The 13,225-nt window shown below is 35.9% G+C and overlaps 3 protein-coding genes and 1 long non-coding RNA gene across 7 annotated transcripts in view; 2 read left to right on the forward strand and 2 right to left on the reverse strand.

Moving 5' to 3' along the window:
* LOC105135295 (uncharacterized) overlaps window positions 1–605 on the reverse strand; it is a 2,913-nt gene extending 2,308 nt beyond the window's left edge. Inside the window, exons 1-2 of one of the 2 annotated variants that reach the window (XM_011040119.1) lie at window positions 439–605; window positions 171–246 (exon numbers count right to left, since the gene is read on the reverse strand). In XM_011040119.1, coding sequence (XP_011038421.1) covers window positions 171–246; window positions 439–447 — 85 coding nt within the window. In that variant the 5' untranslated portion in view covers window positions 448–605. Of the gene's footprint in view, window positions 1–170; window positions 320–438 lie in introns of both variants that reach the window. The other variant, XM_011040118.1, reaches the window with a different exon arrangement.
* Window positions 606–1,829: 1,224 nt separating this feature from the next.
* LOC105135294 (uncharacterized) lies at window positions 1,830–2,426 on the forward strand. 3 transcript variants are annotated; one of them, XM_011040116.1, is made up of 2 exons: window positions 1,830–2,255; window positions 2,359–2,426. In XM_011040116.1, exons 1-2 carry the CDS (start codon window positions 1,914–1,916, stop codon window positions 2,383–2,385), a joined length of 369 nt encoding a protein of 122 aa, XP_011038418.1. In that variant the 5' UTR covers window positions 1,830–1,913; the 3' UTR covers window positions 2,386–2,426. The 3 variants fall into 3 exon arrangements, with proteins under 3 accessions (XP_011038418.1, XP_011038419.1, XP_011038417.1); XM_011040117.1 differs by having other exon boundaries at window positions 2,354–2,404; XM_011040115.1 differs by having other exon boundaries at window positions 2,345–2,403.
* LOC105135314 (putative disease resistance RPP13-like protein 1) lies at window positions 2,385–6,542 on the forward strand. The gene is made up of 4 exons (XM_011040132.1): window positions 2,385–5,507; window positions 5,633–5,711; window positions 5,816–6,010; window positions 6,103–6,542. The coding sequence occupies exon 1, from the start codon at window positions 2,385–2,387 to the stop codon at window positions 5,268–5,270; it is 2,886 nt and encodes a 961-aa protein (XP_011038434.1). The 3' UTR covers window positions 5,271–5,507; window positions 5,633–5,711; window positions 5,816–6,010; window positions 6,103–6,542.
* A 3,535-nt stretch (window positions 6,543–10,077) lies between these two features.
* Window positions 10,078–13,225, reverse strand: LOC105135293 (uncharacterized). Its single transcript, XR_844152.1, has 6 exons — window positions 13,140–13,225; window positions 12,931–13,009; window positions 12,635–12,828; window positions 12,441–12,542; window positions 11,415–11,970; window positions 10,078–11,149 (listed from the first exon to the last, which is right to left on the reverse strand). It is a non-coding gene; the product is annotated as an uncharacterized LOC105135293 (long non-coding RNA).

Here is a 13,225-nt window from a genome sequence, read left to right on the forward strand (position 1 = left end):
CTGATTTCTTGCCCTTCAGTTGCAAGAATCAAAATCCCATTTAATTTGTCAAACCTTTCTTCATTGATGGATCATCCAATTTTACTTTTTTCTATTATCAAACCACTTATTGCACATACAAGTTTTCTTTTCTAAAATCAAAATAAGCATAGAATAGAAGATTCTAATACCTGCCAGATTAGAAGTTGTCTTAATGATCTTGGTCATGGTTTTCTGATCATGGACATCGACTTTCAACACTAATTTCTGTCCGAGCAAAAAGAAAAAAATCATATTTTGCTACAGATCAAAATCCAGATAATCAAGACATAGCGATTCCCTGAAAATTACAGGGAAAAAAGAGACCAAGAATCCCACAGAAACCATTAACAAATTAAACTGAGGTTTTCCATAAATAAATATACATAAAAAAGAAGTCAACTCATAATTAACTCTCACCTGCAGCATTCCTATAAAGCTTTGAGAGAATTAAACTACAATCGACTTCGAAAGCTGAGGCGAGCAAGTGGGTTCAGAGAGAGAGAGAGAGAGAGAGAGAGACGGCAAGAAGAGATAACATTGAGTTAAAGCCAAGGCTATATTTCTATGCGATTGGTCCCTTAACAGATAAGTTTCTTAATTCAACCCTTATACTCGAAACCCATCTCAAAGTTAAAAAATCCAGCCCGGCCGATAGATTAATCCGAATTTAACAAAATCACGGTCTAAATCAGTTCAGCTTAAAAAAAACAGGGAAAAAAGTTAATCTGGTTTGTCCAGTCAAAAACCTAAATTATCAAATTGACTTATTATTTAATTATTCTCATTAAAAATCTATTATTTTTTTAATTTTTTTTAAACCAACATAATTTTAATTTAAAAAAATTAATTAAGTCATGTCAAACGTTCTTAGAACTCGGTCTTGCCCGAATAGACCTGGTGATATAAAATTATATTTGAAAAAACAATGAAAAGCTAAAGAAAATGATAAATAGGTTAAAGAATTAAAAAAAACTAAAATAAAATTTATATTATTAAAAACAAGATGAAAAAATTAAAAATTTAATTTGGTAATATGAGAAACAAAAGAAAGAAAAAAAAAGAAAAACAGTATAAAATAAAATCATCTTCTAAGAAACTACTTACTTCTGGTGGGGTATATATATTTTCTTTTGAACTAGAACATTGAACAACTTAACAACAACACTGTTTTTCTTGGATTTTTTCTCATACATATTTTTTTTTTCATATCTATTTCTATCTTTTTATCTATTTTTTGAAAAATTTAAATTTAAATTCTCTATTTTACTTCCTTTTTAATTTTATTTTTTCGTAATTTTATAATTATATTATGAAGTTTATATATATAAGTATATAGTGGTAGTAAATATTTTAAAATTAACGGTGGACCAAAATTGAATATTTGGATTAAAAAACTCTGTTTTGATAACATTTTTTTTTATAATTTTGATTTGATAATTAATATTCTTGTATCTATAATTCTTAACATTTTAATTTTTTATTAATTGAATTCAAATATATATAAAATTTAATTTAATTTTTTATGTGACTTTATTTCAAACAACCATCTATAATTTTATTTTATTTTTATTTTTTTAATTATATAATTTTGATTTAATTTTATATATATAAACAAAATTTTTACATATAATAATAACAATAACCAAACCAAAATTATAATTATAATTATAATTATAATGGTAATGGTAATTATAATAATAATAAATGTAAACCAAAGATACCAACAATGTATTTCATCCATTAAAGTAGAGTATGTGGGGTCGGGTGGCTTCGTCATCCAGCGCAAATTCTGAATATCTTCGATCAAATTCTCAATCTTGCTGTTCTTTACCTCCCCACTGCTCAATTCACCATTTTCCTGTCCACACCCACACCCTCTGCAAAGATTCATCATGGCAGTTGAGATTGCGCTAGCATGTCTGAAAGGTGCTGCTGGTTTTCTGGGCCAGCAGTTGGCTCCTGTGCTTCTAGGCTTTTGCACGTGCGGGAAGCTCGATAAGGAAAAGCTCGAGAAGTTGAGAGAAACATTGAATACTGTTAATGGCTTGCTCAATGACGCCGAGGAGAAGCAAATAACTGAAGCTGCGAGAGATCTGTTTACTGTGATGGTTCTGAAGACTTGGATTGTGGATGCTAAAGAAGCTATCTATGAAGCTGAAGACTTGTTGATTGAGATTGATAACGAAGCTCGACGAATAGAGTTGGTAGCTGGCTCTCAAACTGGCATGTATCAGGTGCGCAACTTTTTTATCTCCTTTCTTTGTCCTTTAAGCATGAACGAGGAAGGAGAGATGGCCCATAAATTAGAAAAGATTTTCGAAAGACTCGAAAGGTTAGAAGACAAAGCTCGTAGCCTCCATCTGATGAAGAAACCGCCATCTCGTGAGCGCGTGCCTTCGACTTCTCTGCTAGGTCATACTCGAATTTATGGTAGGGACCCCTCTAAGGAGGCCATAAAGGAGTTGCTTGTACCCGATGATGCAGAAGGAGGAAGTTTACAGGTTATTCCCATAGTGGGCATGCCTGGGATTGGTAAAACCACCCTGGCTAGATTTGTCTACCATGATGACGACGTGCAAAAGTGGTTTGATCTGAAAGCATGGGTCTCTGTTTCACAAGATCTTAAGGTTTTCAACCTAACAAAAATCATTCTCAAAGAGTTTGGGTTTTTGAACTGTGATCTCATGCCTCACAATAGTCTTCACTGTAAACTCCGGGAGATATTGATGGGCAAGAAGTTACTTCTTGTTTTAGATGATTTTTGGAATGATGATCCAGAGCAATGCAAGTTTTTAATCACACCTTTGATGGCCGGGGCAAAGGGCAGTACGATTATCATTACAGCACGCGAGAGGAGCGGAACATCATTAGCATTGCAAATTCTTCATCCTTATCCTTTGCAAACAATTCATCCTTTTCACTTGCAGGGAATAAGCAGTGACGATTGCTGGTTGTTGTTTTCAGAATATGCATTTAGTGATGCAAATCGCAATGCCGGCTCACTATTTAAAGAAATGTTTCACTCTACCGTGGTGAGAAGATGCAATGGTTTGCCTTTAGCTGCAAAGTTGCTGGGGTGTCTCTTAAAGTCCAAAACAAATGCTGATGAATGGAGAAAAATATTGAACAGCAACATGTGGGATTTGCAAGATGATAGGGGTCTTCATGTTCTAAAAATGACCTATTATTGTTTGCCGCAGTATCTAAAACAGTGTTTTGCTTATTGTGCAATTTTTCCTAAAGGTTATGAATTTTGCAAAGAGGATGTTGTTCTTCTGTGGATGGCCGAGGGTTTTCTGCTTGCTTATGGTGGAAATAAAGAGATGAAAGAAGCAGGATACAGGTACTTTGAAGATCTTGTATCAATGTTTTTCTTTGAACAAGTAAGTGATAACTCATCATTATTCGTAATGCACGACCTCACAAATGACTTGGCAAAATTTGTGAATGGAGAGTTTGCTGTTTGTTTAGATGATAGTGGTGATTCTTGGAAGGTTTCTAAGAAGACCCGTTACTTATCGTATGCAAAAACTAGATTGGAAGATCTAAACAATCTTGTGGGCCTTGATGAAGTACAAAATTTGCGTACAATTTTGGTAATATCAAAGTTCTTTTTGGCAAACATGAATGATGAGGAAATCAATGATTTTCTGAGAAGATTCCAGCGTCTTCGTGTATTATCTTTGTTCCATATAGACAAGTTGCCTAACTCGATTGGCAGCTTGAAACGACTATGGTATATAAACCTCTCGGGATCATCAGCACACAGGTTGCCTGAAACTGTGTGTACCTTGCACAACTTGCAGATACTGATCTTGCGTGGGTGCAAGAATCTTGTTGAGTTGCCGTCCAACCTCATGAATCTAACAAACTTGTATCATCTAGATATCAAAGGAACAAGATTGCAACAGATGCCACCTCAAATGGGTAAATTATCTAAACTTCAAACTTTAACTGATTTTTTTGTGGGTAAACAAAATGGATCCAGCATAAAGGAAGTAGGAGAGCTCAAATGCCTAGAGGGAAAACTTCGTATTTGGATGCTTCAAAATGTTGTTGATGCTCAAGATGCTTTAGGAGCTAATTTGGAAGGCATGAGGGATCTCAAAAAATTAGATTTGAGATGGAGCGATGATTCACATAGTTCTCTTGATGAATGTGTGCTTCGTCAACTAAAACCTAATGTGAATATGCATTGTCTTGTAATTATTGGTTATGGGGGTTCAAGATTTCCTGCCTGGTTAATAGACTCATTTTTAGTGGATCTAAGGCTTAGTGAATGTCAATGTTCCTTTCTACCACCACTCGGTCAGTTAGCATATCTAAAAAGACTTCTGATCAAAGCATTCGATAAAGTCGAGAGTGTAGGTTATGAGTTTTATGGAAATTGCACTTCCACAAGCATTGCATTCAAATCACTCGAGAGCTTGACTTTTGAAAGGATGCCACAATGGTGTGAATGGATTCCTAATGTTGCTGAAAGTGAAGAGAAAACTTTTCCTTGCCTCAAAGTGCTTTATATAAGTGAATGTCCTAAATTAAAGAAAACTCTTCCCATCTACCTTCCTTCTTTAAAAGAACTCAGAATTACTAAGTGTTCCCAGTTTGTGTTTTCACTTCCAAAGCCTACAACCATTAACAAAATGTTTTTAAGAGATTCTTCAAATGACTATCCTCATATGCTGAAATTAGAGATATTGACTTCTGGTTGGTACAGTCTCATAGTTCAATCTTGTTACTCCTTAGATTTTTTATCGAAGGAGATGCAGCAGCTAGGTTATTTTCTTAGCATGCAGGAAATTAGCATCCATAGTAGTTCACTCAAGTGCTTCCCAATAGAGCTTTTCCCCAGGTTAAAGCAACTTGACATAAGTGAATGCCCAAATCTTGAATCCCTTTGTTTATCTGACAGAGTTTCCACATCTACAAGCACCTTAAATCCCCGTGAGTGCTCAAATCTGCAAGAGCTTTCATTATTTGATTGCTCAAATTTAAAATCAGTGGATTGTTCCCTCCCTTCCCTTGTGACACTAAAAATAAGCTGCTGCGGAGAACTTGAGTCATTTCCAGCTTTGGGTCTGTCGTCATCTCCCGGAGTGTGTTTGTCCTCTAAATTGGAGTCACTTACTATCCATGACTGTCAGAAACTCTTTGCTCGCCTCGAGGAACTGGATTTGGATGGATTCTCTCTTTCAAGCTGTGAGCTGCATGGAATAAGCTCCTCCACAACCACCTCTTCTACAATGTGATCTTCCATATCTGGACTACAAAGCTGTTCAACGCCTATCCTTGGTCAAAGAATTCAAAACCCAAGTTTTGCCGAGTTACAGTTCCGTGCTGGAAGAAATGTATCAACGGGAGATGGGAAAAGTTTGGTTCAATATTTCTCTCTCCCATGAAGTAAAGATTGAGCGCTAGAAGATCAAATGAGCAAAAGCGTCTCCCAATTCTGTCTCTAATCTTCTTCAATCATTGAACACTATGAAGTAATCATTTATTCTTTTTTATTCTATCTACAACTATTGCATCTCCACCTTATGTTTCTAATTCTCTGTGTCTTGGCATGATTCTGATCAGAATTTTATTTTTCCATGACATTTGGTGCTCTCAGTTTGTCCTTGTGGAAACCTAGGTCGTTCCTGATTGGGATCGCTGACTTCATGAACATCAGAAGCGGAATGTTTACAGAGGTAAATTATACTTTTTAGAACATATCAAATATCCTCATGAATATTGTTCTTAGGAGAGTCAAAATGTGTTTACTTGTAATTTCCTGAGTGTATTTTCATTCCAGGTAGCTGCATGCAGCGACCATCACTTTCACTCTCAGTGATAACAAATACTTCTGTGCTTTCACCTCTTGGAACTGTCAATCTATTATCCATCTTGATGTTTCCTATGCTTATTTAGCATGAACTTCTCTGACTGTTGCAAGCTTGTTGAGTTACGCCATTCCAAGTTTCACTTTTCTGTTGGCAGTTATCTTCGGGTACTTTCTGGTTCATCTTGTGGTAAATCACTTGAAGTTCACTCTAGTTTCACTTGATTCCTATAGTTTACTGATTTGCTTATCACAAGCAGGATGGAGAAACTGAAAAACTACAAGTCCCCGAGGATGGGCTAAGGTTTTGGCGCAGTTATTTGTGGTGGAGGGTCATTTGCTAAGGAAAGCTGGATGAAAGGTTCTGCTCTTATTCTGACAATTAATAACGCATGGAATGCAAGGCTAATTCTCTGGGTGATCATCTCTCATATTTAAGTGGACATTTCTTGAGGTTACTCATAATCTTGTCCTACTCAATCAAGTTTTGGCTGTACATAAGTTTATCCAGTTTGTTTATGACAAACACGATGCTTCTACCTGTCAATTCGATCTTCTATCATTCTCCTATTTTTTTTGGAAGAAATCCTACATTATGGAAGTCAGAGTGGAATGTGCAGAACCCGTTTGAGTAGTCTCTATCACATTGTAATAAAAAGTGGACATATCGACATCAGTTCCTTTACAACATTGCCTGGAATTGTCTCTCTCTTCATCCTGGACTCTGCACCCCCCCAACGTTCTCCATTTGTTTTAGTAATCCTTTTGGCGATGATATTAAATCTGGAAAGTGAACTCAGAAACCTCTCACTTTACAATATTCTGAATACTGTTTTTGAACAACTTTACATTTATTTGAGAATAGAAAGGTTCCAAATTTTAATTCTCAGGTTTCCTCACTTACCTCCCTTTCATTAACTTTTGCCAAAAGCTGAAGTCTTTGGAGTACAAAGGACTCAATCATCTAACCTCGCTCACAGAATTCAGAATCTACTTCTGCTCTAAGCTCTAAGCCATGCTAAAAGAAGGCCTGCCATCTTTCGAGTTCTGTCCCTTGCTGGCAAAAAGGTGGCAACGGGAGGTAGTGGAAGACTGGCCCAGGATTTCTCACAACACTGAGATAGAGATGAATTTTGAAAGATCAAATGAAATGGCAATTATCCCTGAGCTTCTCTTTCATTCATCCAACACAATAAGGTACCATAACTAAGAAAACGTTTCTTATTATGTTAACAACTGTGATACCAGAATATGTTGGCAGAATTTCCATGTTATATGTTGGCAGAATTTCTCACTGACGCTTAATGAATTCTTAGCAGGATTTTCCTTTCTGTATGCTAATACTCCCGAGGCGTTCGTGCTCTAAAATCAGTTCATTTCCGATTGCCAATGACTAAGAGAACAGCAGAATACTGGGATTGTTATAACTTGGAGCTCTGTGTAGCCAACTTTTGCTTCTACTCTGATATATTTTGAATCCAGTTTTCAGTATATGTTGGAACCCCGAAAATTTCGGTGAAAAATATTTTGTGTTGAATGGGATGATATTTTAGTGCAATGATTTGAAATGCATGCAATAATTTGTTACTATTCTTTTGTCCCGTTTTGTTCATATGATTCTCAGTGCTCCTCTGTTCGCCTGTAGTAAACAAAAGGGTATCAGAAATCAGATTAGATCTTGCTTAGGCTAGTCATTGGGTTTGATGATGGTTAGCCACTTTGACAAGCTCTTTTGCAGTTTCAGCCAATAATAACTGCGACACAGTTCTCTCAATTTGCTCACTACAATTGTTGGATCAATGTCCCTTACCACTATCACTGTCAGTTTCTTGTCCTCTTTGTTCATGGAGATTGGATCCAACCCTGCAAATTTCAAAGGCAAAAGCACTCAGTTTTCTGAAAGTTTTGATTTTCTTTAAATCAGGAACCAGGATTTATTAAGAAGAAATAAAACCACTGTTTATCAGAGTAAAGAGAAAAGTGCAAATGGGCCAAGTAGAGAAATTGTTTCATTCTATCTCAGATTCTAGCCGCTGGGAGCACTAATAAGTTGGAAGCACAGCTTTTTTTCCCCGCCATGGAGAGCACTCGCTAAACATCTACTCGATTAATCTGCCACGGAGAGATTTGAACTACAATCAACTTGGAAAGGTAGCTGGGTGGGGGAGCGGACGGAGAGGCGGAGGCAGAGGGTAAGAAAGTTTCTTCGGATTCCACGGTTGTGTTTTGGGCTTTCTTAGGCCCGGATCTATTACTTGGACGGGATACTTTTATTTCTTATTAGTGTGTATTTTGCATGGTGTTTTTTTTTTAAATGTATTTTTAGTTTTAAAAAGTAAATTAATATTTTTTAATGTTTTTATAATTTTTATGTTTTGATGTTAGGATAAAAAATTATTTTAGTATATTTTTAAATAAAAAATTATTTAAAAAGCATTTTACTTTTACAAAAAAAAAAACATCCATGAAAGAAAGAAAGATGATTTATTGCTATTATTTTACTTTAAACAAAAGTTATCACATTTTTGGCATAAATATCTCATATATGTATGGTGTGTGTACAAAAAAAAAATCAGTATATTAATTAAATCACATTTTATATAACTATTAATTGTACGAGAAATATTTGCATTTTTTCCTATTATAGAACAATATCTTGGAGTATTTGATTAAGGCAAATAGAAAAAATCCTTTAATTAAAAGAAAACAAATCCTTTCATTAAAAGAATTTCTTCAAATCTTCTAATTAATTTGTTGATATTTTAACGTTTCCTATTTTAGCATTTTTCCTAATTGTACTTCACTTTCTTTATTTTGATTTTTTTTTCATTTTCCATAATTAAAGGCAATAATCAATATTTTTCGCTATTGAAACCTTCTTTGTTTTAGAGTTTTTTCCACAATTAAAGGCAATTACAAGTATTTGCCCAACTGGACTTCATCTTCTTCTCAAAGTTCCACAACTAATTGAAATAATAAATATATCTTGTAATTTTATTTTAGTGAATGCTTGTTAAATAAGTAAAGTGTTGTTTATATTTGACAACCAATCGAAAAAAGGATAGCATGTGCATTAAAAGAAGAAATAACTTTAGTTTTTCATCAGCCATTAGAAGAGGAAACCATCTTTTATTCTGTTGTCTTTTCGTAGCCTGAAGTTCGCCAAACTACTTAATTTTGATATTTGTTTCGGAAAGCAGAAATTAGCATCTTTACAACACAGAAAAATCTTAAGATAGCACTTAGAGACTGTGCAACACAATACCACAGAGCTTTCAAAAATGGTTCCATGGCCAGTAACTTCATTGGATTGCCAAGTTCTAGAGTCAACATAATGGCCATGAAAAATAAGATCCAATCAGAAGTGTTTATCTGGCGTGAAAGCCATGATCTTTCTGATTGTGTTTGTATGTATGGTATGTAATTTTAGGATATGTGGAACCTAGTTTCTTCGTTTTCGTTATGCGTCGTGTATCTTATCCATTAAAGTTCCGTCTTTATAGCTCTCTTTACAGCCTGCACAAGTATCTATTACGTGTTCTGTCTTGACTCTGTATAACTGACTTTTTAATTTTTAACTTATAAATTCTAACTTATACTACACTTTTCTTTTCTTCTTTAAAAAAAATTTAAGCCGTTTTTACTATCATAGTTCTAACTTATATTTATTTTAAATTATTGTTATCATATTTATTTATTAAAAAAATGGTTCTTTAATTATGATTCAAAATCAAAAGTTATTTTTCATCATTCTTGTCAAACGTTCTCTATATAATTAGCATGATTGAAAACTTTAAATCTAATTATTTTCCCAATAATAAAAGCCTAAACTAAATGGCAGAAGTGAAAGCAAATCCCTTCTTCTTCTTTAGACAACTAACACTAAGAAGAAAAAATAATCAATCTGACAAAATTTAACCAAAAAGACCTAAAAATTAAAAAAAAAAATAGAAAAACTAAGCCACGTGCCCGAAACTTCTATTAATTAATGGCAGAGTCGTCTATTGAAGATTGGCAAATTGATGGAGAGCACAATTGTCAAGGAATAAAAACTATAATTTGATGATCTAGCTTAAGGCTTCTCCGATACAACAGCCCTTGCTCCTCGTCCAGCGAAATGGTGCTTTACCTGCGTCCTTGGTGGATTTGCAACTAAAGAAGTAAACATTGAGTGTGTGTGTGTGTGTGTGTGTGGGTGTGGGAGAGAGAGAGAGAGGGAGGAGGGGATAGGGAGATTAGTAATTTTCGTTCTGATGGAACCTGTAAAAAGTCATTAATACAGCTCTGAAATTAATTTCGGGATTGTGTTTCATACCAATTTCTTCAAATCTCTCAGCAATCACTAATCTGAAGAGATTCAATAAGGGCGTGTTCGTATTCAATGTTTCAACTGGAGTTTGACAGCTTGAAAGCTACCTTGGCCGGCAATTTCAATATTGAAGCGTAGAGAGGAGAGTGATCTAAGTTGAGACTTCAGGGGCAGGGGAACCTCTCACGTGAAGGGCTTTCCATGCGTGGGCGTACATGACAAGCAGATAAAAGCATAGGTTCACAGAACTTAGAATACCTAACAGCATGTAATATTTGCCCAGATGACTTGTATTCAGAGTGTCATGAAACCAGCTGCCTGACAAAGTAAGAACAAGTGCCGCACTCAGGAACTTCCCAACGCCAATTGCAGACTCGTTGAATGGCGATTCATAATGTTCCAAAGATTCATCTACATGGATATTATAAAAATCAGCTAAGCCATCAGCAACCAGTCCTTCTACGAGTCCTCTCAGGAAAAACTGTGGAACCAGCCATACTGTGCTCATTGGAAATGGTTCAGCATCTCCACGTGTTTTAATAAGATTCAATCTACGAGTCTCAACCAGCATTGATACCATGCAGCAGATTATAGAGCACGCTATCCCAATTGCAATTCTCACAAGTCCAACACGATGCTTCAGAAGTTTTTGAATCCATATCGGTCTAACATGATGCATCGGAAGTTTTTTAATCCATCCGGATACGAAAAAGTCATGGACGTATGTAACTATAACTGTTACGAAACCCTGAAGTAGAAACAGAACATTTATAGACAAAACCGGATCAGGATCGAGGCTTTCACTTTGCACAACAAAGAAAGTCGTACCCGTTGCCAGAACGAGGCCGTGGATGGGGAGTGCTGTCCACATAGGAAGCAATGCAAGAAGTTGCTTTACTCGTTGCACATCTCGGACTGGGAAAAGCCTCCCGTTTTGCTCCTGTTCTTCAGCTCAGAGGGACTTGGATGTCTCTAAAAGAACAGCTTTGTCCAGCCACCTGTGCAGATCATATCAGAAGGGAAAAGAAAGAGAGCAGAGGAGATATAGGGAAAGAAAAAGTGATACTATCACTGCTTGGACCCTGGGGAAGGGCCTGTTTTGCAACTACAAGGCTTACAGATGCAATACTAAGTTGGACTTGTTGTACTCCCTACCCAAAGGAAAATCATGGTGGCATATAGATCCATAAACACTTTATATATCTCATCCAAATTCCCATAACCCATTGAAATGGGCTACGGGGATCACAATACTACACCAACCTGATTATTCCAATGTCGGGCAATAGAAGCAATCCACCACTATCATTTATATAGTAGTCATTGGGTTCACGAGCGTGTTGCAGGTGACGCTTCACAAAAGCTGCCTTAAGAACTCTATAAATAACGAAAAGAGGGCTTCCAGTTGGTTTGTCGGAGTAGTAAAAGCTTTTTCCTAACGCAAAGGTTAAACCAGCCAATGCCATAACCGAAAATGAAATTGCAAAGTCATCATTCTCTGGTCAGAACCTCCGGCCATTATCACAGACGAGACAGTGCCCACCGTAGAAGCAATACGCCACCAAAATTTTCTTCGAACCTCAGCTTTGTCATAATCTATACTGATGTCTGGCTTACTAGGTACCTCGTCAGCTTGGTCCTTATCTGCGTTAAGGTTAGGTTTATGCTCGACTAATTGATCACGTAGAAATGCTTTTAATCAAGGATCCTGACTTGCCTTGCCCACAAGTGCTAGTACCATCATCAGATACAGTAGTATAATCACGGTGGAGGATGAATTGCCCCAGAACCGGTTAGCAAGAAACCATAGCAACAGTCCCTGCAGCAAAATGGACGTTTAATTTGTTGCAAATTAATGACTATAAATTAAAGCACTAAAAAATCGATCGAAAATAATAGGAATATTAAAAAAGGAAAAGAATAGGAATATTAAAAAAAAAATCCGTTATAGCTGTTTTCATTTGAAAACTAAACAAATAAAAGTTAATTTATATGCTATTCGCCTAAATCTGTCATATGATTGCTAGTGCTGACAGAGAATATCAACCTTTTAGCATTTACAAGATTTTTTTTAGCTGGAAACTTAAATAATATATGAACTCAATAACTCCTCTTTTTTTTTTTTTTTTGATAATATGAACTCAATAGCTTATGTAAAGTTACATTTGCCTTAATCAAATACTCCAAGACATTGTTCTATAATAGGAAAAAATGCAAATATTTCTCATACAATTAAAAGATATATAAAATGTGAGTTAATTAAAATACTGATTTTTTTAATAGCAGAACCTTTCATCCAGCTTTCCTTAGCAAATGACCCTCCACCACAAATAACTGCACCAAAAACCTTAGCCCATCATCGGGGACTTGTAGTTTTTCAGTTTCCACATCCTGCTTGTGATAAGCAAATCAGTAAACTATAGGAATCGAGTGAAATTGGAGTGAACTTCAAGTGATTTACCACAAGATGAACCAGAAAGTACCCGAAGATAACTGCCAACAGAAAAGTGAAACTTGGAATGACGTAACTCAACAAGCTTGCAAAAGTCAGAGAAGTTCATGCTAAATAAGCATAGGAAACATTAAGACGGATAATACATTGACAGTTCCAAGAGGTGAAAGCACAGAAGTCTTGTTATCACTGAGAGTGAAAGTGATGGTCGCTGCATGCTGCTACCTGGAATGAAAATACACAGGAAATTACAAGTAAACACATTTTGACTCTCCGAAGAGCAGTATTCATGAGGATATTTGATGCGTTCTAAAAAGTATGATTTACCTCGGCAAACATTCCGATTCTGATGTTCATGAAGTCAGCGATCTCAATCAGGAACGACCCAGGTTTACACAAGGACAAACTGAGAGCACCAAATGTGCATGGAAAAAAAAAAATTCTGATCAGAATCATGCAGAGAATTCACAAAGAATTAGTAACATAAGGTGGAGATGCAATAGTTGTTGATAGAATGAAAAAAATCAATTCATTACCTCGGCAAAAACCCCCGTGCTTCTTTTCCAGTCTGTTATCAGTATAGCCTGCATCCATCTTACTGACAGACATCTAGAGCCCCGAC

Source organism: Populus euphratica, unplaced genomic scaffold (genome assembly GCF_000495115.2).
Source record: "Populus euphratica unplaced genomic scaffold, PopEup_1.0 scaffold72.1, whole genome shotgun sequence".
Classification (NCBI taxonomy): Eukaryota; Viridiplantae; Streptophyta; class Magnoliopsida; order Malpighiales; family Salicaceae; genus Populus; species Populus euphratica.